Source organism: Terrapene carolina, unplaced genomic scaffold (genome assembly GCF_002925995.2).
Source record: "Terrapene carolina triunguis isolate 2854851 unplaced genomic scaffold, T_m_triunguis-2.0 Scaffold230, whole genome shotgun sequence".
NCBI lineage: Eukaryota > Metazoa > Chordata > Testudines > Emydidae > Terrapene > Terrapene triunguis.
Genome location: NW_020664581.1, coordinates 1,164,457 through 1,186,432, shown reverse-complemented (window position 1 = coordinate 1,186,432; position 21,976 = coordinate 1,164,457). Strand labels below are relative to the sequence as shown.

The window sequence follows — 21,976 nt, the reverse complement described above, 5'->3', positions numbered from 1 at the left end:
TCTGGGCCAAGGGCACGATCCCCACCTGGCCCCTCCCCTCTGGGCCAGGGGCATGATCCGCATCTGGTACCTCCCGCTCCAGGCCAGGGGCACAATCCCCACCTGGCACCTCTCCACCCTTGAAGAAAAGCCCCTTTGGCCAGACTGGGAAAAGCTCTAGAAGGCAGGAGCTGTGCCAGAAACTAGAAGAAATTCCCTTCTCCTGACAAGCACTTTGCAAAGACTCCTCCTGCACAGAGCCTGGGAATTGCCAAAGCCTCACGTGTCTTTGGGTCCATGCTGGGTGGCCTGTGGGTGCAACAGCTTGCCAAGGAAAGCCTATAAACTCAGGGCTGAATTCTCCAGTCCTCTACAGCTGCTTACGTAGATGCTGCGTGAATAATTCCCCTGCATAAAGCTGCCAGACCCCCCAAGGGCCCGGGAAAGGGGTGAGGCGCAGGGCAGGGAGGCATGGTGGAACGGAGCTCTGCTCTGCCCTGTCCTCCATTGGCTAAAGAGCCTAAGAGCCTCCATGGCTCAGGATAAGGAAGCCACGCCTGGCTCCCTGTGGCCCCCCTCCCCTAATTCCCCTGAGCTCTGAGTGGAGATTCCAGCCCTCCATCTCTTGGTGAACACTGGGGGGCTCTGCTGGGCAGAAGCTAGAGGGGGCACTTCAGGATACCCCACAGAGCCAGAGTCCGGGTGGTTCTCTCAGCCCAAGGGGGAGCCCTGGACATGCCATCCTGAGCCCGAGGTGCCTGGGACCACTGGTCTCTGGTACGTTGTTCTGGACAGGACTCCCTTGTTCTATCCGGGCTGGAGCCGCCAGCCTGAGACTTATCCTGCGCTGGGACACCTTCTCCTGCTTCGCGCAGTCCAGTGCTCTGGCCGACGTGGTGCCCGTAGGCTGCAGTGTCTCCTGTGCTAAGTGCATCCCAGGGGTGTCTGTGCAGGCTGGCTGGTCCCTCCGGCCTGGTTTAGCTCAGGCTGCACCCAGAGAGCCACTGCACCTTCACTTCCTCCCCACGGTTGCTGTGAAACCCCCGTCTAGCTTCACAGACAGGGAGCCAGTCTCCCGTCACCAGGGACAGAGCAGCAAGCAGCGGCTCTCCCCTTCGCTGGGCTGGGCCAGGGCAGTAAACAGGTCCTGGGTAACTAGTGGCAATGTATTACCCACGGGTCCAAGCCCACGCTGTGCCAATCTGGCGAGGATATGAGTGGTTACGGTGCCTGCAGCAGGGGCACAGCTCTTCAGCTCACACTGCAGCCACTCACGCTTTTAGCTTGGAGGTTCAATTCACTGTCAGGCAGCGCCCCACCGGTTAAATGTGCCGGGCTGGTGAGATAAGGGCCCCAGGGGAAGAGCGATAACAGGCCCTGGCAGCAGAGAAAAGCTTCCAGAGGTACCGAGAGCTTGGGCTGGTGGGAGACTGAACCCAGCGTAACGAATGGCTAGGCTGAGCCGGGGGGACAACCTGCAGAATGAGACGGAGCTCACTCGTTCATTGCTCAGAAATACCAGGCCATTCCACACCTACCCTTCTTCCGGACGACTTCTTCTGATTCTGGCTTGCGGCTGACAGAGACGACCTTCATCACCAGGTGGTTTCCCCCCTGCCGGATCAGCGACACCACTTGCTTGTGCCCTACCTTTACCACATTCACACCATTCACCTGGGATGCAAAGAGACACTGATCAGCACAAACGCTGCCCAACCACAGCAAGCAGGCAGCAGGAACACAGGGGGCTTAGGGGCCCCAGGCTACGTTCTGAACTTGCAGAGCACACTGGAGATGTGTGTGCAGCAGGAAGCAGGGTCGGGGACAGGAAACCCAGGTCACCTGCACAGAGCTCTGTAGTTAATAGTTAACAGATGGGGAAACTGAGGCTGACAGGGGACGTGAACTGTCCAAGATCACAGAGGGAGTCAGTGTTAGGTCTGAAGCCATAGCTAATGGGATTTCAGATGTTGCAGAGACCGTGCTAACAGAAGCACTCAGATACAGTCAGCTCGTGTACAGTGGGGTCAAGCGACCCGGGGGCCAAAGCCCGTCTCATTGATGTGTCCATTAGAAATATCTGGAGATGAGCCTCCCTGTCAAGACCTAGGTGTAAATGACTTACATATCGCACATTTACCGTGGACGACGACTCCCCCAAACAGAATTAACGTGTTTTATGGGCACAGCACCATACATAAGGGCCAGTGTTTGAAACCAGGAGACTTAGAACTAGGAAGAAAAATAAGCAATCTGCTGGTACAAAGGAACCTACTCTGAAAAATCTACTACGGTGACACCAACTGGCATAGTAATGAGCTGTAACATCTGTGGCCACGCTGGACATTGCTAGGCAAACAACTCTGATCTCAGGCACGTGGGAAGCATGCACACCATGAGTGGAATACGGGTATGGACAATCACTCAAAGGAGAACCCAGGAATTTCTGGTTTCTAGCCCTGAGTTTAATTCCCCAGAATTTCCTCTCTTATCATCATGTTTGTTAAATTTTTTCAGCAATCAGTAGGCGCCATGTTGGTTATCATTCTTCCCCCAGTTTCTAGTGCTAGTATCCAGCTTTTTAAAGACTTCTTGGGTCATAAACAGTCTGGTTGTGATCCAAGGCCTCATGACATGCAATAAGATGTAGACTAGCACGAAATGGAAGAAATGAAAAAATCAGGCACCCGTTAGTCACTTAAACAAGTGGCCTGAATTTGAGAGGTGCTGAGCACAGGAACCTCGTAAGTGGAGGTGTGCAGCGCTTTTGAAAATCAGAGCACAGATCTAGGTGCCTAACCATGGATGCCTAGCTGTAGGCACCTATGCTTGGAAGTGTTGGCCTCAGCTCTCTGTGACTCAGTCACCTCCTTTGTAACATAGAGGTGGGATACCACTGAGTACCCACTTTTGTAAAGTGCTTTGACAGCTACTGATGAAAAGTGCTGGATACTCCAAGAGCCACTAGTATTGTGATCGTGAGTTCATTAATGGGGCTAGATGGCGGGCAGATGAGGACAGTTGACACTTACTTTATCTATTGGTAATAGAATTAAAATAAAATAAATTTTTAAAAAGACAATCTATATGATAAAAGAACACTATTAAGGTTGTGAAATCAAGCCAGTTTATGTTGCCTGTGCAACATTAATTGTGCCCCTTTGTGCACATGCATTATGAGACCGTCGTCCACAGGACCACAGGCTCATTCAGTGCACAGGATGAACAGCTGTTCAATATTTTTTTTCATATTTCTTTTAGTGACCCTTGCCTTATGTACTGGACATCAGCCAAAGCCTGCCCTGAATAGAGCATTATTCATTTCCTCGTGGTCTTTTCTACGGTGCTCATCCACACAGCATCGGAGAGACTCTCAAACATTAAAGGAATTTATATCCACATCACCCCTGTGTGACAAGAGGAGCAGGTAGGAGGGGGGTGATGTTACCTCTCTACGCTGCATTGATGAGACCAGTGTGGGAATAACTGCATAGAGATCTGGTGTCAACATTTTAAAAATGATGTTGAAAAATTGGAGGTTGCAGAGAACATAAAAAAAAGAAAAAGATGAGATCTGGAAAAAGGCCTTACAGTGAGAGATTGAAGGAGTTCAATCTGTCTAGCTTATCAAAAATAAGATTGAAAGGTGACTTGATTACACTGTATAAGTACCTTCACGGAGAGAAAATGCCAGGTACCAAAGGCAAAGGAAGGCATAATAAGAACCAACGGCTTGAAATTAAAGACAGACCAATTAGATTTATTAACAGTGCAGCTGATTAACCACTGGAACAAACTCCAAAGAGAGTTGATGTCATCTAACCAAGCCTAGATGCCTTTCTGGAAGAGATGCTCTAGCCAAACAAACTATTGGGTGAAATACAGGAGTAACTGGGCAAAATGAAAAGGCCTGTGATATTCAGGAGGTCATAGTCTCTAATTTTTCAACATCCTTTTAAAAATGTGGACACCAGAACTGTACACAGTATTCCAGTATTGGTCTCACCAATGCCATATACACAGGTAAAATCAAATCCTTACTGCGCCTACTTGCTACTCCTCTAGTTATACATCTAAGAATTGCATTAGGGCTTTTTTTTTTTTGCAATCGCATAGCATTGGGAGAGCAAGTTGAGCTGCTTGTGTACTCCGACCCTGTCATAACTATAAAGGGAAGGGTAACAGCCTTCCTGTGTACAATACTATAAAATCCCTCCTGGCCAGAGACACCAAAATCCTTTTACCTGGAAAGGGTTAAGAAGCTCAGGTAACCTGTCTGACACCTGACCTAAAGGACCAATAAGGGGACAAGATACTTTCAAATCTTGGGGGGCGGGGGGGGAAAGGCTTTTGTTTGTGCTCTTTGTTTTGGTGGTGGTTCGCTCTTGGGACTGAGAGGGACCAGACATCAATCCAGGCTCTTCACATCTTCTGAACAAGTCTCTCGTATTTCAAACTTGTAAGTAACAGCCAGGCAAGGCATGTTACGTTTATCTTTGTTTTCTCAACTTGTAAATGTTCCTTTTTGCTAGAGAGTTTACCTCTGTTTGCTGTAACTTTGAACCTAAGGCTAGAAGGGGTTCCTCTGGGCTCTTTGAATCTGTTTACCCTGTAAAGTTATTTTCCATCCTGATTTTACAGAGATGATTTTTTACCTTTCTTTCTTTAATTAAAAACCTTCTTTTTAAGAACCTGATTGATTTTTCCTTGTTTTAAGGTCCAAGGGTATTGGATCTGGACTCACTAGAAATTGGTGGGGGAAAGGAGGGGGAATGATTAATTCCTCCTTGTTTTAAGATCCAAGGGGTCTGGATCAGTGTTCACCAGGGAATTGGTGGAGGAGTCTCTCAAGGCTACCCAGGGAGGGAAAGGTTTTGGGGGGGAAGACAGAGTTTCCCAAATGACTCAAACTATTTGGGTGGTGGCAGCAAAAGCAGATCTAAGCTGGTAATTCAGTTTAGAGGTTCACATGCAGGTCCCCATATCTGCACTCTAAAGTTCAGAGTGGGGAAGGAACCTGACAGACCCCTAAATCCTTTTCAGAGTCGCAGCTTTCCAGAACACAGGCCCAGTCTGTAGGCATGGCCAGCATTTCTTGTTCCTAGATATATAACTTTGCATTTGGCTATATTACAAGGCATTTTGTTTGAGTGGGCCCAGCTTATCAAGCGATCAAGATCGCTCTGTATGACTGCCCTGTCCTTGTCACTATACACCACTCCACCAACCTCTGTGTCATTCACAAATTGTATCAGCAGTGATTTCATGTTTCACTCCCAGATCATTGATGGAGATGGTGAGTAGCATCAGGCCTAGAATCGATCCATGTGGCACGTCACTAGAAACACTCACATGCAATGTTGATTCACCACTGACAACAGCTGTCTGAGATCTGTCAGTTAGCCACTCCTTAATCCATTTAACATGTGCTCTACCGATCTGTACAGTGCTAATTTTGTAATCAGAATGTCCTGTGGTACTAAGGCAAACGCTGTACAAAAGTCTAAGTATATTACATCTACGCAGTCGTCTTCATCAACCAAACTTGTAATCGCATCCTAGAACTAAATCCGGTTTGTTGGACCAGACCGATGCTCCATAAAACCATGCTAGCTGGCATTAATTACATTCCTATCCTTTAAGCCTTAATTAGTTGAATCCTGTATTGGTTTTTCTGTTATTTTGCTTAGAACTGATAGACTAGCCAGCCTACATGTGTCCAGGTCATGCCACTTGCCCCGTTTGACTACCAGCACAACATTAGCATCCACTCTTCTGGAGTGTTCCTTGTATTCCAATATTTATTAAAAATTAACATCTGCGGGACAGAGAGCTCCTCAGTGAACTCTTTTAGGAGTGCAAGTTATCTGGACCTGCTGGTTTGAAAATGTTTCTCCCTAGTAGAAGTTATCCAATATCCTGCTCAGTTACTAGTGAATGGAAAATACTTCATCATCCTCATGTGATACGATTAGATCATCCTGCATCTTTACAAACTCAGACCAGAAACAGTTATTGAACACGTCTGCCTTTCCACAGAATCACAGACCCACAGGGCTAGACGGGACCACAAGGGTCACCTAGTATACCCCCGTCGAGATGCAGGATGTGCTGTGTCTAAACCATCCGAGACAGATGGCTCCTCAGCCTCCTCCTAAAACCCTCCAGTCAAGGAGCTGGCGCCTGGTCCGTTGTCCTACTGCTCTGACAGTTAGGAAATTTCTCCTGAGATTTAACGATTTTCTGCATCATTAACAACAATTTAATAGCATCACAGAGTTTAAGCCGAAAACGGCCACCAGCTCACGCAGTCTGACCTCTTGTGTATCACGGGCCGTTACAACGCCCAGATACCCCTGTGATGTGGCTCAAAGTGTCCCTGGAGGGGAGTTAAATCTGCACTGGAGTAGCCGCCTCCTGCACCCCCTTGCCCCTGCCGTGTCAGGAAGAGGGAAGGGCATGTCAGCCATGTGGTGGAGCTGACCCCCACGGTGTGACATCTTCTGCCGGCACCAGCTCCATTATGGAGCTGACGCCAATGGTAACCTTTCCAGTGGGCCCCCGGCTGCTCTAACTGCCAGGGAGGCTGGGCAGCTGAGGGTCATGGCGCTGGTCTGATCTCAGCGTGGAAAGTCAGGGCTGCAGGGGTGGCTACTGGTACGCTGAGGGGTGGAGACCAGAGCAGGGGAGTCGGCAGGAGTCCTACAGCCTGGGGCATGAGCAGGAACAGCAGACTTGGCTCCAGAACACCCAGCTCCTGGCCGCGTAGCTGTGCTTAGAGCAGCCACACCTGGGCAAGGTGGGTCTTGCAGCACCGCTGGGCTCTGGTGCCCCCAGAAAGCTGTGCCCACGGGGCTGCACCAGCGTGAGCAGCCAAAGGAAAAGAAGGCTCATGAAGCCCCAACTGGAGCAGTCCCCTCCGCGAGCCTCTCGGGGCCGACGCGAGTGGAACTCCAAGGGAGAGGGGAAAGCGGGCAGGGAGCGTGACCGTGCAGGGACAATACACACCAAGACTGACGGTTACTGGGGAGGGACCGATCCTCCTTCTTCAGGCTGACCTCTGCACATTCCCATGGGAGGAGCCCAGCGAGCCGTGCAGCCCTCATGAAGGTGGTGGGCTGAGTTCTAGCTAAACAAGGATGTAAGTCTGCCCTCACAAAGCAAGCATCAGATCCAGATACCAAGTGGGGAGCACAATCCCGTGTAGATCACAGAATCATAGAATCGTAGGGCTGGAAGGGAACTCCAGAGGTAATCTAGTCCAGCCCCCTGCGCCAGGACAGGACCAAGTAAACCTAGTGTCCCTGACAGGTGTTTGCCCAACCCGCTCTTAAAACCTCCAGTGACGGGGATTCCACAACCTGCCTTGAAAGTTCCAGAGCTTAACCACCCTTAGAGTTAGGAAGCTTTTCCTAATATCTAACCTAAATCTCCCTTGCTGCAGATTAAGCCCATTGCTTCTTGTCCTGCCTTCAGGGGACACTGAGAACAACTGATCAAAGTCATCTTTATAACACCCCTTATATGGAAAGACTGTTATCAGGTCCTGCCTTCAAACTTCTTTTCTCAAGACTAAACACCCAATTTTTTTAACCTTTCCTTGTAGGTCAGGTTTTCTAAACTTTTAAACATTTTTGTTGCTCTCCTCTGGTCTCTCTCCAATTTATCCACATCTTTCCCGAAGAGTAGCGCCAAAAACTGGACACAGTACTCCAGCTGAGGCCTCGTACAGTGGGACAATTAGCTCCCATGTCTTACGTATGACACTCCTATTACTACACCCTAGAATGATAGTAGCCTATTTTGCAATGGCATCACATTGCAACCCCGCCCAACTTGGTGTCATCTGCAAATTTTATAAGCATACTCGCCACTGCATTATCCAAGTCATTAATGAAAATATTGAATAGTGCTGGATCCAGGAGCCTGTAAAACCCTACTAGACACATCCTCCAAGTTTGACAGTGAACTATTGATAACTACTTTCTCAGAATGGTTTTTCAACCAGTTGTGCATCCACCTTATCATAACTTCATCTAACCACATTTCTCTAGTTTGCTTACAAGAACGTCATGTGGGACTGGGTCAAAAGCCTTACTAAAATGAAGATATATCACGTCTACTGCTTTCTCCCATCCATTTGGCCAGTAACCGTACCAAAGAAGAAAATTCAGTTGGCTTGGCATGATTTGTTCTTGATAAATCCATTCTGGCTATTACTTAATAACCTAGTATCCCTTAGTTGTTTACAAATTAATAATTTGTTCCACTATCTTTCCAGGTATAGAAGTTAGGCTGACTGGTCTATAATTCCACAGGTCCTCTTTGTTTCCCTTTTAAAGATAGGTGCTTTGTTTACCCTTCTTCAGTCCTCGGATTACGATGGTCCCTTCTTGCCTTAAACTCTATGAGTCCTCACCCCTTCTATAGGAGTTCTCAAAGATAACGCTCACCGTTCCGACATTGCTTCAGCTAGTTCCTTATGTCCCCTAAGGTGAATTTTGTCAAGCTCTGTAGACTTGAATACATCCGATTTATCTAAATAATCTTTAACTTGTTTTTCCCCTGTGCTGGATTGTGTTCCACCCCCTTGTTGTTAATGTTAATTGTGTTAAGCATCTGGTCACACTTAATCTTTTTATCGAAGACTGAAGCAAAATACCCACTGAACACCTTAGCCTTCTTGATGTCATTCCTTATTAGCTCTTCTGACTAGAGGACCGACACTTTCCTTTGTCATCTCTTGCTCCTAATGTATTTAGAGAACCTCTTCTTACTGCCCTTTATGTCCTTTGCTTTTTTTGCCTTAGCCTTTCTGATTTTGTCCATACATGTTTGTGCTGTTCTTTTATACTCCTCCGCAATCTGACCAGGTTTCCACTTTTTGTAGGATTCCTTTTTGATTTCCAGGTCACTAAAGAGCTCCTGGTGGGGCCATACTGGACACTTTCTGTTTTTCCTATCTCTCCTGCGCATCGGGATTGTTTGCTGTAGTGCCTCTAATATTGTTGGGAATGTTGGGATGATGATGCCTCAGAATGTTGGGAATCATCAAGAAAGGGATAGATAATAAGACAGAAAATATCATATTGCCTCTATATAAATCCATGGTATGCCCACATCTTGAAGACTGCATGCAGATGTGGTCACCCCATCTCAAAAAAGATATATTGGAATTGAAAAGAGCAACAAAAATGATTAGGGGTATGGAACGGCTTCCGTATGAGGAGAGATTAATAAGACTGGGACTTTTCAGCTTGGAAAAGAGGCGACTAAAGGGGGGATATGATAGAGGTATATAAAATCACGAGTGGTATAGAGAAAGCAAATAAGGAAGTATTATTTACTCCTTCTCATAATACAAGAACAAGGAGCCACCAAATGAAATTAATAGGTAGCAGGTTTAAAACAAACACAAGAAAGTATTTTTTCACACTACGCACTGTCAACCTCTGGAACTCCTTGCCAGAGGGTGTTGTGAAGGCCAATACTATAGCGGGGTTCAAAAGGGAGCTAGATAGATTCATGGAAGATAGGGCCATCAATGGCTATTAGCCAGGGATGGGCAGGAATGGTGTCCCCAGCCCCTGTTTACCAGAAGCTGGGATTGGGTGACAGGGCATGGATCACTTGATGATAACCTGTCTGTTCATTCCCTTTGGGGCACCTGCCATTGGCCGCTGTCAGAGGACAGGATACTGGGCTTGATGGACCTTTGGTCTGACCCAGTGTGGCCATTCTTATGTTCTATTGTCTCTTTGAGAAATTGCCAGCTTTCCTGAATGCCTTTTCCCCTTAGATTTTCTTCCTATGGGACCAGCGCCGGCCTTAGGGGTGGGTGACCACCCAGGGCGCTGTGGTCAGGGGGACACCATCCGAGTGTTGGTGAGCCTGGGCTGCCGGAGAGGAGGTGAGTGCGGGCGAGCCCGGGGCTGGAGCTGCCAGCCGGGCGGGGAGGCACAAGCAGCAGGGCTCACCCCTGGAGAGCCAGCAGGCCAGCTCCTGGGTGCCCCCTTCCCACAGGCATGGGAATCAGGCGGTGTACGGCTGGGGGAGCCCCTGAGCTCAGAAACTCCTCCTTGCGCAGCCTGGCCTGGGCAGTTGGAGAGTGGTGGTTGGCTAAGAGACTCTGTCCCATCCCTGTAGACGATGACCTGGCTTCATTTATACATGCTTTTGTTACCTCCTGCCTGGATTCCAGCAATGCACTATGCCTGGGCATGAAAGAGTCACCCAAAAGAAACTCCAATTGGTACAGAACCCTGCAATGTCTCCTCAGCAGCACGGGCGACCGCAAGCACATCCCACCTGTCCTCTGCTCGCTAATTGGTAATTAGCTAATTGATACCAAAGACTATCAAGTCGAGTTCAAGGTCTTGGTCCTCATATTCAAGGCCGCAGGTAGCTAAAAGATCACCTAGAGCCCTGGGGGGAGGGGAAACTGCACTTGGGAGCTCTAGTGTCCACTGCGACGGTGAAGCTCATTTGTGCAGGAGACAGAGCTTTCTCCTGTGGAACGAACTCCCCCAGCACTAAGCATCACCAAAACCTCACCCCCTTCCCCTCCAAGTGCCAAGCACATCGCTCTGGCCAGCCTTTACGTACGTCAGCATAGAGCACATGTAACGTGCTACGGTATTTTTAAGAAGCCCACACAATTCCTCCTTGGGGATGGAGAGAAAGCGAGACCCGCACGGGACACCTGCTTGTACCGCCACTCACTGCATGCTGCTCAGCTATCGCAATAAAAAGGGCCACATAAGAACCTGAACAGAACAGAGTTCCCCTGATAATCTTCCACACCAAGCTCCCTTCCCCAACCCCCAGTTCATTTATCCGGCGCCCCCCCGCCCTGACACCCGCCGCGCCCCACTCCCCACCTCGTCACAGATGCTGCTGTGCCCCGGCCTGTTGCTCTCCTTAGTGTGGGGCTTCTATTTCCTCCACAGCCCCTCTGCTTCCTCACTCCACTCTTGGTGCTGGGGGGGGTGTCTCTCTACCACCCCCTCCAGCCTGGATGGGGGACAGCAGAGGGGTGTCTCACACCCCAGGAGGGAGTTTCTTCACCGCCACCCCCTCCTCGATCACAGCCCTAGTAGGGTGGCATTGCTGGAAGTGCCTCCCTCCCCCTCTGCCAGCCATCACTGGGAGCCGGAGGAGAGGGGCGGTGCAGCTGGCAGGGGAGTGGGAGGCGTATGTCCTTGCCCACCGAGGATCATTATGGGGCATTTTCTCAGAAGCCTGGGATGAGGCCTGAGTGCCTGTGGGCTCTGACTAGACGGGTGAGCCATGGGCACCAAAGGGGACATGGGGAATACTCTAGGATCTCAAATGAACCGAATTGTACCACAGAATCTCTATGGAGAGTAATTCCATGCTTGAATAATAAGAATATAGCAGTAGTATATACTATCGACCACCTGACCAGGATGGTGATCGTGACTGTGAAATGCTCAGGGAGATTAGAGAGGCTGTAAAAATAAAAACTCAATAATAATGGGGGATTTCAACTATCCCCATATTGACTGGGTACATGTCACCTCAGGACGGGATGCAGAGATAAAGTTTCTTGACACCTTAAACGACTGCTTCTTGGAGCAGCTACTCCTGGAACCCACCAAAGGAGAGGCAAGTCTTGATTTAGTCCTAAGTGGAGCACAGGATCTGGTCCAAGAGGTGAATAGAACTGGACCACTTGGTAACAGTGACCATCATATAATTAAATTTAACATCCCTGTGGCAGGAAAAACACCACAGCAGCCCAACACTGTAGCATTTCATTTCGGAAAGGGGGACTACACAAAAATTAGGAGGTTAGTTAAACAGAAATTAAAAGGTCCAGCGCCAAAAGTGAAATCCCTGCAAGCTGCATGGAAACTTTTTAAAGACACCATAATAGAGGATCAACTTAAATGTATACCCCAAATTAAAAAACATAGCACGAGAACCAAAAAAGAGCCACCGTGGCTAAACAACAAAGTAAAAGAAGCAGTGAGAGACAAAAAGGCATCCTTTAAAAAGTGGAAGTTAAATCCTAGTGAGGAAATTAGAAAGGAGCATAAACTCTGGCAAATGAAGTGTAAAAATATAATTAGTAAGGTGTAGCGGGGCGGTCACCCCACTCCGGTTTGGAAGGGGTTAAAAACAGCCCTGGGAAAGGGCTGCCCCAGGGAGCCAATCACGAGCAGGCTTGAGGCAGCCAATCAGGGCCCAGATGGGCCAGTATAAGAAGGGCTCCTGGGGAAAGGAAGTGAGTCTTGCTCCAGCAGTGGAGCAAGAAGGACCTAGCTGCCTCGTAGAGACTCTTGCTCCAGCTGGGGAGCAGAGAGGACCAGGCTTCTTGGGAGAGCCAGCAGGGTACCTGAGGCAGAGCTGAGGAGCTCTGGCCTGGTGGGTCCCCAGGCTGAGGGAGTTACTAGGCTGAAAGGAGACAGCTGGGCTAGAAAGGCAGCAGGTCCAACCCCCTTGCCAGTGATGAGTGGCCGTGACAGACTGCAGTTTGCCCCTGAGAGAAGGGGCTAGATGATGACTGGCAGTAGCCACTGAGACAAAGTGGGTATAGGGGGGGTTGGGTTCCCCTACGGAGGGGAGACCCAGAGTGTGGGGACACTGCTGGGGGGGGCAGTACCCCAAGGTAAGGGGCACCGTGGTCCGGGAGGGACACGTGGCCTGAACTGGAGGAGATAAAGGGACTGCAGAGGGGCAAGTAAGGACAGGGAGAAACTGGCCGGAGGAGGGCACTCTTGAGCTGGATGAGCTAATTCCCAGACTGACCAGCAGGAGTTGCCACGCCGGTGAGTTGGCGGCTTGCTACAGAAGACCAAAAAAGAATTTGAACAACAGCTAGCCAAACACTCAAAAAGTAACCACAATTTTTTTTTCTTAAGTACATCAGAAGCACCAGTGGGGCCACTGGACGATTGAGATGCTAAAGGAGCACTCAAGGATGATAAGGCCTTTGCGGAGAAACTAAACGAATTATTTGCATCGGTCTTCACGGCTGAGGATGTGAGGGAGATTCCCAAACCTGAGCTATGCTCAGTGTCATTAGAGGAGGTTTTGGAACAAATTCATAAACTAAACAACAATAAGTCACCAGGACCAGATGGTATTCACCCAAGAGTTCTGAAGGAACTCAAACGTGAAATTGCAGAACTACTAACTGTAGTCTGTAACCTCTCATTTAAATCAGCTTCTGTACCAAATGACTGGAGGATATCTAATGTGACGCCAATTTTAAAAAAGGGCTCCAGAGGTGATCCCGGCAATTACAGGCTGGTAAGCCTGACTATAGTAAAATTGTCTGACACATAGATGAACATAATTTGTTGGGGAAGAGTCAACATGGTTTCTGTAAAGGGAAATCATGCCTCACCAATCTACTAGAATTCTTTGAGGGGGTCAACAAGCATATGGACAAGGGGGATCCAGTGAATATAGTGTGCTTAGATTTTCAGAAAAGCTTTGACAAGGTTCCTCACCAAAGGCTTTTAAGCAAAGTAAGCTATCATGAGATAAGAGGGAAGGTCCTCTCATGGATTAGTAACTGGTTAAAAGATAGGAAACAAAGGGTAGGAATAAATGGTCAGTTTTCAGAATGGAGAGAGGTAAATAGTGGTGTCCTCCCGGGGTCTGTACTGGGCTCAGACCTAGTCAATATATTCATAAATGATCTGGAAAAAGGGGTAAACAGTGAGATGGCAAAATCTGCAGATGATACAAAACTAGTCAAGATTGTTAAGTCCAAAGCAGACTGCGAAGAGCTACAAAACGATCTCACAAAACCGAATGATGATCTCCAGGACCCAACAGTCCAAACAGATCTTCTGCCATGCTGGAACAAGTTGGGTTAAGCATTCCCCAAAAGGTGAGATAAATGGAGAAGGCAGATCTAACTTCAGAGCTGTCTCTGAGCCTTCTAGTATATCTAGGCTTGGAAGAATTAGATTTGTATCGGTATATGTTGGTTATCAATTTCACTGTGCAGGCAGAAACCAACAAAAAAATATTTCCATCAATAACAACAGAAATGTACAGATAGGCAAAATAAGAAAAATGCTGCTTCAGAAATTATTAGAGTCAAAACCCAGTGATTTAGAATTTTGAATTAGGCTTGTTGCAAATGGACTAGTGAATGAACTGTAAAACCGGTTGGGATTTGCGGATTTAAGGACATTTACTTTGTATATTTGGACATGTGATGTTTAACAGTTTATAAAGCTCCAACTTCTTGACTCTCAACTTTTACTGTCATTAAATAATTGTCTGACCCCCCCACATAATTTTTCACAACTGTGGAAAAAATGCTTAAAATAAACACTGATATTATCTGTCAAAATAATATAAAAATACAAAGTGAATTCTGCCAAGCCTAAATATATCCTCAGTCCTAGACTCAGCGCCCACTGAGGCTGCAGAGATGCAGAGGGGAGGCTCCCTAACGCCCCTGCAAGGTTTGTCTAGCTTCCCTGGTGTCTGGCTCTGGATTGTGCTGTCCCTGAGAACAGCTGGAACAGGAGGCTGACAGCCCTCAGACGGTGGGCTGGCTCAGGTCCGAATGCCTGGCTCTTGCCTTGAGGGCTCTTCAGTTTTTAAAAACCTCCTCAGCCTTGGAATGGAAAAGTGACAGCTGTGGCCGAAGACCTGGTTTCGGTGTCGGAGATGTGAAAGGAAGCCATCAAGGAGTGCTTTGACTCCTTCCAGCCCTTCTTAAAGAGTTCAAGAAACTCCTGCCTAGTTTCCTCTGGTATAAATTGGGCCCAAGAGGCCATGTCAGACCAAAGGAATAGTCCTACTGGATCAGACCATCTAGCCCAGTAGCCTGTCTCTGACATGGGACACTGTAAAATGCTTCAGGAAGGTTAAGAAACCCAATGATGGATTATTACGGGATGACCTGTCCAGTGGGGAAGTTTCTGTTTCACTCTGCTCACTGGTTCTTCCTCCTTGTCTTCTGATCGGCAGAAACCACATTTGCCACTACCACATTGCAGGGTGGCCACGCCGCCACAAGTTTCTTTCCCTTTCTAAGAGGTGGTGACTTTGGCTTGGATGGACATCTCTTTCATGATGTTACTGAAGTGGGAGGCCCAGGTGGCCCACCCAGGGTAGACTACCCAAAGCGAGGCTTCTGTTCAAGAACAGTCCAAGGACGTAAATAAGGCTCAGATGAAGTCCCTGCTCCACTGTCTGGCTCTCTACGAGCAGCAGGAACTGAACTGGATGTACCTAGCTTTTCTCAGATCTAAGAACTCCATTGAACCAAACTCGGCAACAGTCAGAACAACAGCCCCTATAGCTGTGATGCTGGCACCAGTCTGACCTAGAACAGAGACTCAAATGGCACCAAAGGTGTGAAGGTTTCAAGGAAAGTGCCATAACCAACCACACAGATCCGGGAGGGAGGGATAGCTCAATGGTTTAAGCATTAGCTTGCTAAATTCAGGGTTGTGAGTTCAATCCTTGAGGGGGCCATTTGGGGACTGGTCCTGCTTTGAGCAGGGGGTTGGACTGGATACCTCCTGAGGTCCCTTCCAACCCTGATATTCTATACCTCTAATATTACTGTGGGGCAGGTCTCTGGCCTGTGCTGTGCAGGGGGTCAGACGAGATGATCACAGTGGTCCCTGCTGGCCTTGGAATCGATGAAGCAGGGAATAGTTCAGGCTCAACATGGATAATGAAATATGGACTCACAGTGGCTTGGCAGCTACTTTTCTAAAACCCCCCAGTTCACTCTCTTGTGAATCCATCCAATTATCCCCCCCCACACCTTGTGTCGGCCTGTGTGTTAATATAGCCCCCAGCGCGCTGGGGTTCGGATCAGCACCGGGGGCTCAGGGAGTGAATGTCATATGAATACTAAATAATAATGTAAAATGTTGACAAAGCTTCTGTATGCTTCCCATGCCAGGTAACTCATTGTCCCTGACTCAAGGGCTGGGCTCCCCAGACAGGATGTCTTGCTACGCCCCAGCCCCAGCCATGGACACACAAGCCATGTCAGCGTAAACACTGGTCAGGGTTTTTTTGTTTTTTTTACTGATCGGTGTGGCTGGATTCTGAGCATCTGTTTACACACTAGCATATACGGTAATAAGATTTTCTTCATTCTAATACTTAACTATCTATACAGCAGCATTAGGAAATAATACCACAGAAGTTCAAGTTTGGTTGGTTTTTTTTTAACAAAATCAGGAAATTCCACATACAAAAATGTCATTAAGGCGGATGGAAGGCAGCGCACAGCTATCTACTGATTGTCTCTGACTTTCTGCCGAAATGGCTGGCGCCTCCGGTGTGACGCTGGAAGAGTGCGATGCTCTGTGTCAGCTCAATGCAATACCGGGCTGGAAGCCCCAGTACCTGTGATATTTCAAACTGTTCCAGTACATGTCCTGCGGAGAACAATCCTGCACTGGCCTCCAGGAGAGGGACTGGACGGCATCCAGTGGATCATTTCTATTTCTAACCTTGATTATTATGATGATTCCTGGTTAGTGGCAGGGGACATTGTGACACCCTGGCACTCTCATATTCACCACTGTCATATAATTAGGCTGTTTTGTACAAAGTCTGCCTTGTGAGATATCCTTCTAAAAGTCTGGGTCTGTTGAACGTTAATATCCTGTTGGATTGTATGTGCTGTCATTGTATGTGAAGTTATGAAGTTTTGTTGTGTCTGTGTGTGTTACTGAAAGATGTTGTGAAGCTGGAAACGCCCACAACTAGCCTTTCACGTACAACAATGAAGAAGCTAGACCAGAGGTGAGCAAACTTTTTGGCCCAAGGGCCACATCTGGGTATGGCAATTGTATGGCGGGCCATGAATGCTCATGAAACTGGGGATTGGGGTGCGGGAGGGGGTGAGGGCTCTGGCTGGGGGTGCAGGCTCTGGGGTGGGGCCAGAAATGTGGAGTTCAGGGTACGGGAGGGAGCTCCGGGCTGGGGCAGAGGGTTGGGGAGCGGCGGGGAGGGCTCAGGCTGGGAGTGCGAGCTCTGTGGTGGGGCTGGGGATAAGGGGCTGGGATGGAGGGGTTCGGAAGGCAGGAGGGGGGTGAGGGCTGGGGCAGGGGGTTGGGGCGTGGGAGGGGGGTCAGGGGTGCAGGCTCCGGGTGGCGCTTACCTCAAGCAGCTCCCAGAAGTAACAGCATGTGCCCCCTCCGGCTCCTATGCGTGCTGCCCAGTCTGCAGGCGCCAACCATGCAGCTCCCATTGGCTGCAGTTCCTGGCCAATGGGAGCTGCGGGGGTGGCGCTTGGGGTGGGGGTAGAGTGTGGAACCCTCTGGCTGCCCCTATGCTTAGGAGCCGGAGGGGGAACATGCCGCTGCTTCCAGGAGCCGTGCGGAGCCACAGCACGCGTGGAGAGGGGCAAGCCCCCAACCCCACTCCCCAGCTGGAGTGTGGCAAGCCCCAGATCCTGCTCCCCGGTGGGAGCTCGAGGGCCGGATTAAAACATCTGAAGGGCCGGATGCGGCCCCCAGGCCATAGTTTGCCCACCCCTGAGCTAGACAGTGCTAATGGCCCATCAACAAAAACAATGGCCGTGGAAACGACTTGTCCTCACCAGGGAACACTTCAGACAGCCTATGGATAATGGCTGCCGTGGCTCATCAAGCATGCCAGGGCATGTGACTAGACCACATGATACTCAACTCCATTTTGGTATCTGTATTTTTCCACAAACTGGGCTGGGAACTTGGCTTGGAACAAAGGGTTCCCGCTCTATGGAAGAAACTATAAAAGGGGGAAGTCATCACCAAGGGGCCTCACTCTCTCTACAAACTCAATACCTGGAAACACTTTAGAAACAATGACCCAACTGGGGGAAGTGCTGGTCCCAGGCTGGAAGAGAGGATTCCTACCTGTGAATAGAACATCTACAAACTGCTTGTACTAGCTAACAGAGTGAGACACTGTTTGATTCAAATTCTATCTAGTATATTAGGCTTAGATTGCATTTTTTGTTTATTTGCTGGGTAATCTACTTAGATCTGTTTGCTATCACTTAAAATCACTTAAAATCTATCTTTCTGTAGCTAATAAACCTGTTTTATCTTAACCCGTGTGTCTTTGAGTGAAGTGTTAGGGAATCTCAGATCTGTATCAAAGTCTGCTGCGTATCTTCCCCATAGCGAGGGGGAAGCAGGCTAATTAATGAGCTTTCACCGTACAGACCCCTGACTGGTGCAGGACGGAATAATTCTGGGTTTATGCTCCAGTAGGGGGGCAAGGCTGGGGAGCTGGGAAATTGGCTGGCGCCTCCATTGCTGGTCCATGAGTGGCTCGGGTAAAGCACGCAGGTAACTCAGTTGGGGGTGTGGTGCCACCTGCTGTCGTGTTGGATGGTGATAGAGCCCAGAAGGGCTGGCTGTGTGTCATCAGCCAACGCAGTGTGAGAGGCCAACCCAGCTGATTAGTTAGGGGGCACAGCGGTTCCAACAGCTTCCAGGCTTCACCCTGGGGTACCTCCCATCACAGCCAAGTCAGCCTGTTTCCTGACTGGTGCAATGGGAAGCACACAGTTGCTTGCATGACTTCCCTGGCTGCACTGTCACGTCTGGAGAAGCTGGAGGGTTTACTGGAGGAGCCGAGACAGGAGGCAGATTCAGAGATTTAAGTAATGAGTAAGGGTAAGATTATGTCACGGAGCTCACGGATTCCATGACATACAGAGACCTATGTGACATTTTCCAGCCCTAGGGTGGTGGGCCAGAGCAGTCAGCTAGCAGGGGCCCTGGAGCTCTGAGCCGCTGTGGGCAGCGGGGGGCCCCCACAGCTCCGAGCCGCCGTGGGCAGTAGGTGCTGGACCCCTGCCTTTCTGCAGTGGTGCCCAGGCTCTCATGTCCTCCACTCAGGTTCAGTCCTCCCCTACCATATCAGCCCCCTTTTGTCATGGTTATTTTTAGTAAAAGCCCGGAACAGGTCATGGGCTTCTATGAATTTTTGTTTATAGCCCATGACCTGTCCATTACTTTTACTAAAAATAACCGTGACAGAATCTTACCCTTAGTAATGAGCACACCGAGCTCTGCTCAGCCTCGGGCGCTTACCTCAATCAGAAAGTCTCCCGTGCGAAGTCCTGCTTTCCAGGCCACACCTTCCACATCCACTGACTCCAGGTACTGGAGCGCTGGGAAGGCTGGCGTCGGGGTGAACTCCTCAATTGGAGTCTCCGCTGAAAGAGAAAGACCCAGCCCCAATTAGCAGTATGCAGCAGGGAGGCAACAGAACATTTGGTGACGTCTAGAAAAAAGCTCTCCAGGAGCTTAACTGGCTCAGAGACCAAGCAGAGGCGTCTCTACCGAGCACCTGACCCACTCCTCTTGCAGCATGGTGATTTAATGCTTATTTACGTACAGTCATTTCCGTGATGTTCATCACTGTAGAACCTACTAATGGCCCCCCAGAGCCACATTTACCTCACACACAGAGAGTCGCATTCATCCTCCACAAGATGCCCAGAGCCACTCACCCCAGTCCCTCTCCCAGAGCCACATACCTACAGAAAGAGGGTCCTGCTTACTTAGACTTTAACCACACGTCTGGCTAGGAAATATGGCCCCCAATACACATGAAATTTCCTCCCCACCAACCAACCAAAATCCCCTTCCAGCCTCCACCCCCTGCTCCCTTACATCCCACCCTCCACCCACCCCATCCGACTTCGCTGTCCAGCCACGGTGAGTCATTTTGCCTAGGAGGTACTGGGAACCATCACTAGGGGACGGGAGGGATTGGGGGGAAATACGGATTGCTCCCTTCTGTGGAGCAGTGTGGGGAGAAGGCGAGGGTATGCTGTCTGACCCCCATAAAGGAGTCTGTTGCAGGTATCCAGGAACAGAGAGAAAAATGCCACCTCCAGGAATGCCATAGGGCAGCAGTTCTCAAACTGTGGGTCAGGACCCCAAAGTGGGCCATGACTCCATTTTAATGGGGTCACCAGGGCTGGCCTTGCCGGTGCTGAAGCCAAAGCCCGAGCCCCACCGCCCAGGGCCAAAACGGAAGCCCCATCAACTGGGGCTGAAGCCGAAGCCCGAGGGCTTCAGCCCTAGGGGATGGGGCTCAGGTTACAGGCCACCTGCCTGGAGCAGAATCCTTTGGGCTTTGCCCCCCCACCCCACCCAGGGTGGCAGGTCTCGGGCAGGCTCAGGCTTCAGTCCCCTCTCCTGGGGTCGTGTAGTAATTTTTGTTGTCAGAAGGGGGTTGCGGTGCAGTGAAGTTTGAGAACCTGCCATAGGGTTTACAGGCAGCAAAGGCCTTGGCTGGGCTGCTGCTGCCCGCCTCGCTGGGATCTAGGTCCCTGATGGAAAAACAGGGGCTTGCCATAGCTGGACCGCTCCTCCTGGGCTCTGGCTGCTGCTGGTGCAGTCTATGGCTGCCAGGGGCTATCCCTGACTCTGGGGGAATTTCTTTCTCCCGTGGCTGGGGACAAGATTGGCACATAGGAACGTTAGACATAGGGCTGGAAGGGATCTTCCCATCCCGTCTGTCACAGGCAGCCCATCATACCATCCCATTCATAAACCTGCCTTAAAAATAGCTAGGCCTTTTGCCCCCCCCCCCCCTCCAGTGGGAGGCTGTTCCAGAGCCTCCCTCCGATACGGTACGGTACCAACCCCCTGACCCCCCCCAAATGTTCCGTGACTAGAGCCCTGCGCGGATACAAATTTATATCCATGGATGCAGATATCCGCGGATAGAAATCGGTAGCTGTTGAACCGCAGGGCTCTCCCGGGAACTGCAGTGGTGAAAGGAGCAGAACGTGGGGCCGCCGCTCCCAGGAGCCAGTGCCCCTCGCCAGCAGCTCCTCCGGAGCGGCTGTACCGCCTCCAGCCCCGCCCCCAGTCCTGTCCTCCGGCGGGGCTGTACAGACCCCAGACATAACACTTATGATACCGACATAAGCGTGTAATGCAGACCAGGGCTCAGATCCAGGTTGATATTCTCTGTGAAGACACAGGCTGCCCCTTCATTCTGTCAGTGAAGGAAAAGAGCAGCTGAGGGACACCAAACAGTCTAGACCTGTCCAAGGAAAAGGCTAATGCCTTGTGGGCATCCGAAGTACAGGGGCTCTCTTCATCCTCATGACAGTGAAGCTTTAGAGAAAAGGCTGGTAAGTAGATAGACTGATTAAGGTGGGAATCCAAAACCACCGTAATCAGAAATAAACCCTGTCCTTAAAGACAACTGCACCCTGGGGGTCTGCAACTAATGCTCATAGTTCTCCCAGCCTCTTACTGGTGACTGGGAATACTACCTTCAGTAGGAGATGCAATAATAAACAAGTAGCCATAGGCTCAAAAGGACGACCTATTAACACTGACAAAACCAAATTTAAGTCCCAAAGGGGTGTGGGATCCCTCATAAGTGGAAAGTCCTTTTCCCTTTAGGGGAAGTAAATACTCCAGTATAAGCGAAGGAGAAGTCTGCATAAGAGGTGTATCCCACAACTAGGACCATACAGAGAAACATCTCCACTTCATCATGTAAATATATCTAATGGATGGTTTCCTAAGAGAATGTCCCGAAACTCTAGGAAACACTCAGGCTCTTGAGCTGACAACCACTGAGCATCCCAACTGTGAGATGAGGGCTGGGCGGGGTGGCGTGCATCATCTGGCCATAGTTCGGTGAAATTATATCAGTGACTTGAGGCAGTGTTCTAGGGGCCTTGAGGCAGAGTCTCAGGAGGTCCAAGGACCAATGCTGATGTGAGTAGGCTGGTGCTGTCAGAATCAGAATGGCATAATCCTGTTTGAGTTACACAAAACTCCTGGGAGGAAAAGCATACAGCAGCCTGCCCTTCCACAGGAGAAGGAATGCGTGTGAGGTAGACCCTGGGCTGTGATCTGACCTGGAACAGAGCAGGTGACACTTCCTCTTCAGTCACAGAGCAGAAAGCTAGCTCTGGCATCTGCCAAGCCTGGAGGATAGACTTGACTGCATCCATCTTGAGGGACCATTTGTGATTCCTGCTGCATGTTCTGCTGAGCTG

At 49.6% G+C, this 21,976-nt stretch overlaps 1 protein-coding gene across 1 annotated transcript in view; it reads right to left on the bottom strand.

Moving 5' to 3' along the window:
• Positions 1–21,976, bottom strand: part of LOC112101948 (SH3 and multiple ankyrin repeat domains protein 3) — a 205,631-nt gene that overhangs the window by 56,802 nt on the left and 126,853 nt on the right. The window contains exons 5-6 of the mRNA XM_026656392.1: positions 19,032–19,156; positions 1,518–1,653 (exon numbers count right to left, since the gene is read on the bottom strand). Coding sequence (XP_026512177.1) covers positions 1,518–1,653; positions 19,032–19,156 — 261 coding nt within the window. The remainder of the gene's footprint in view (positions 1–1,517; positions 1,654–19,031; positions 19,157–21,976) is intronic.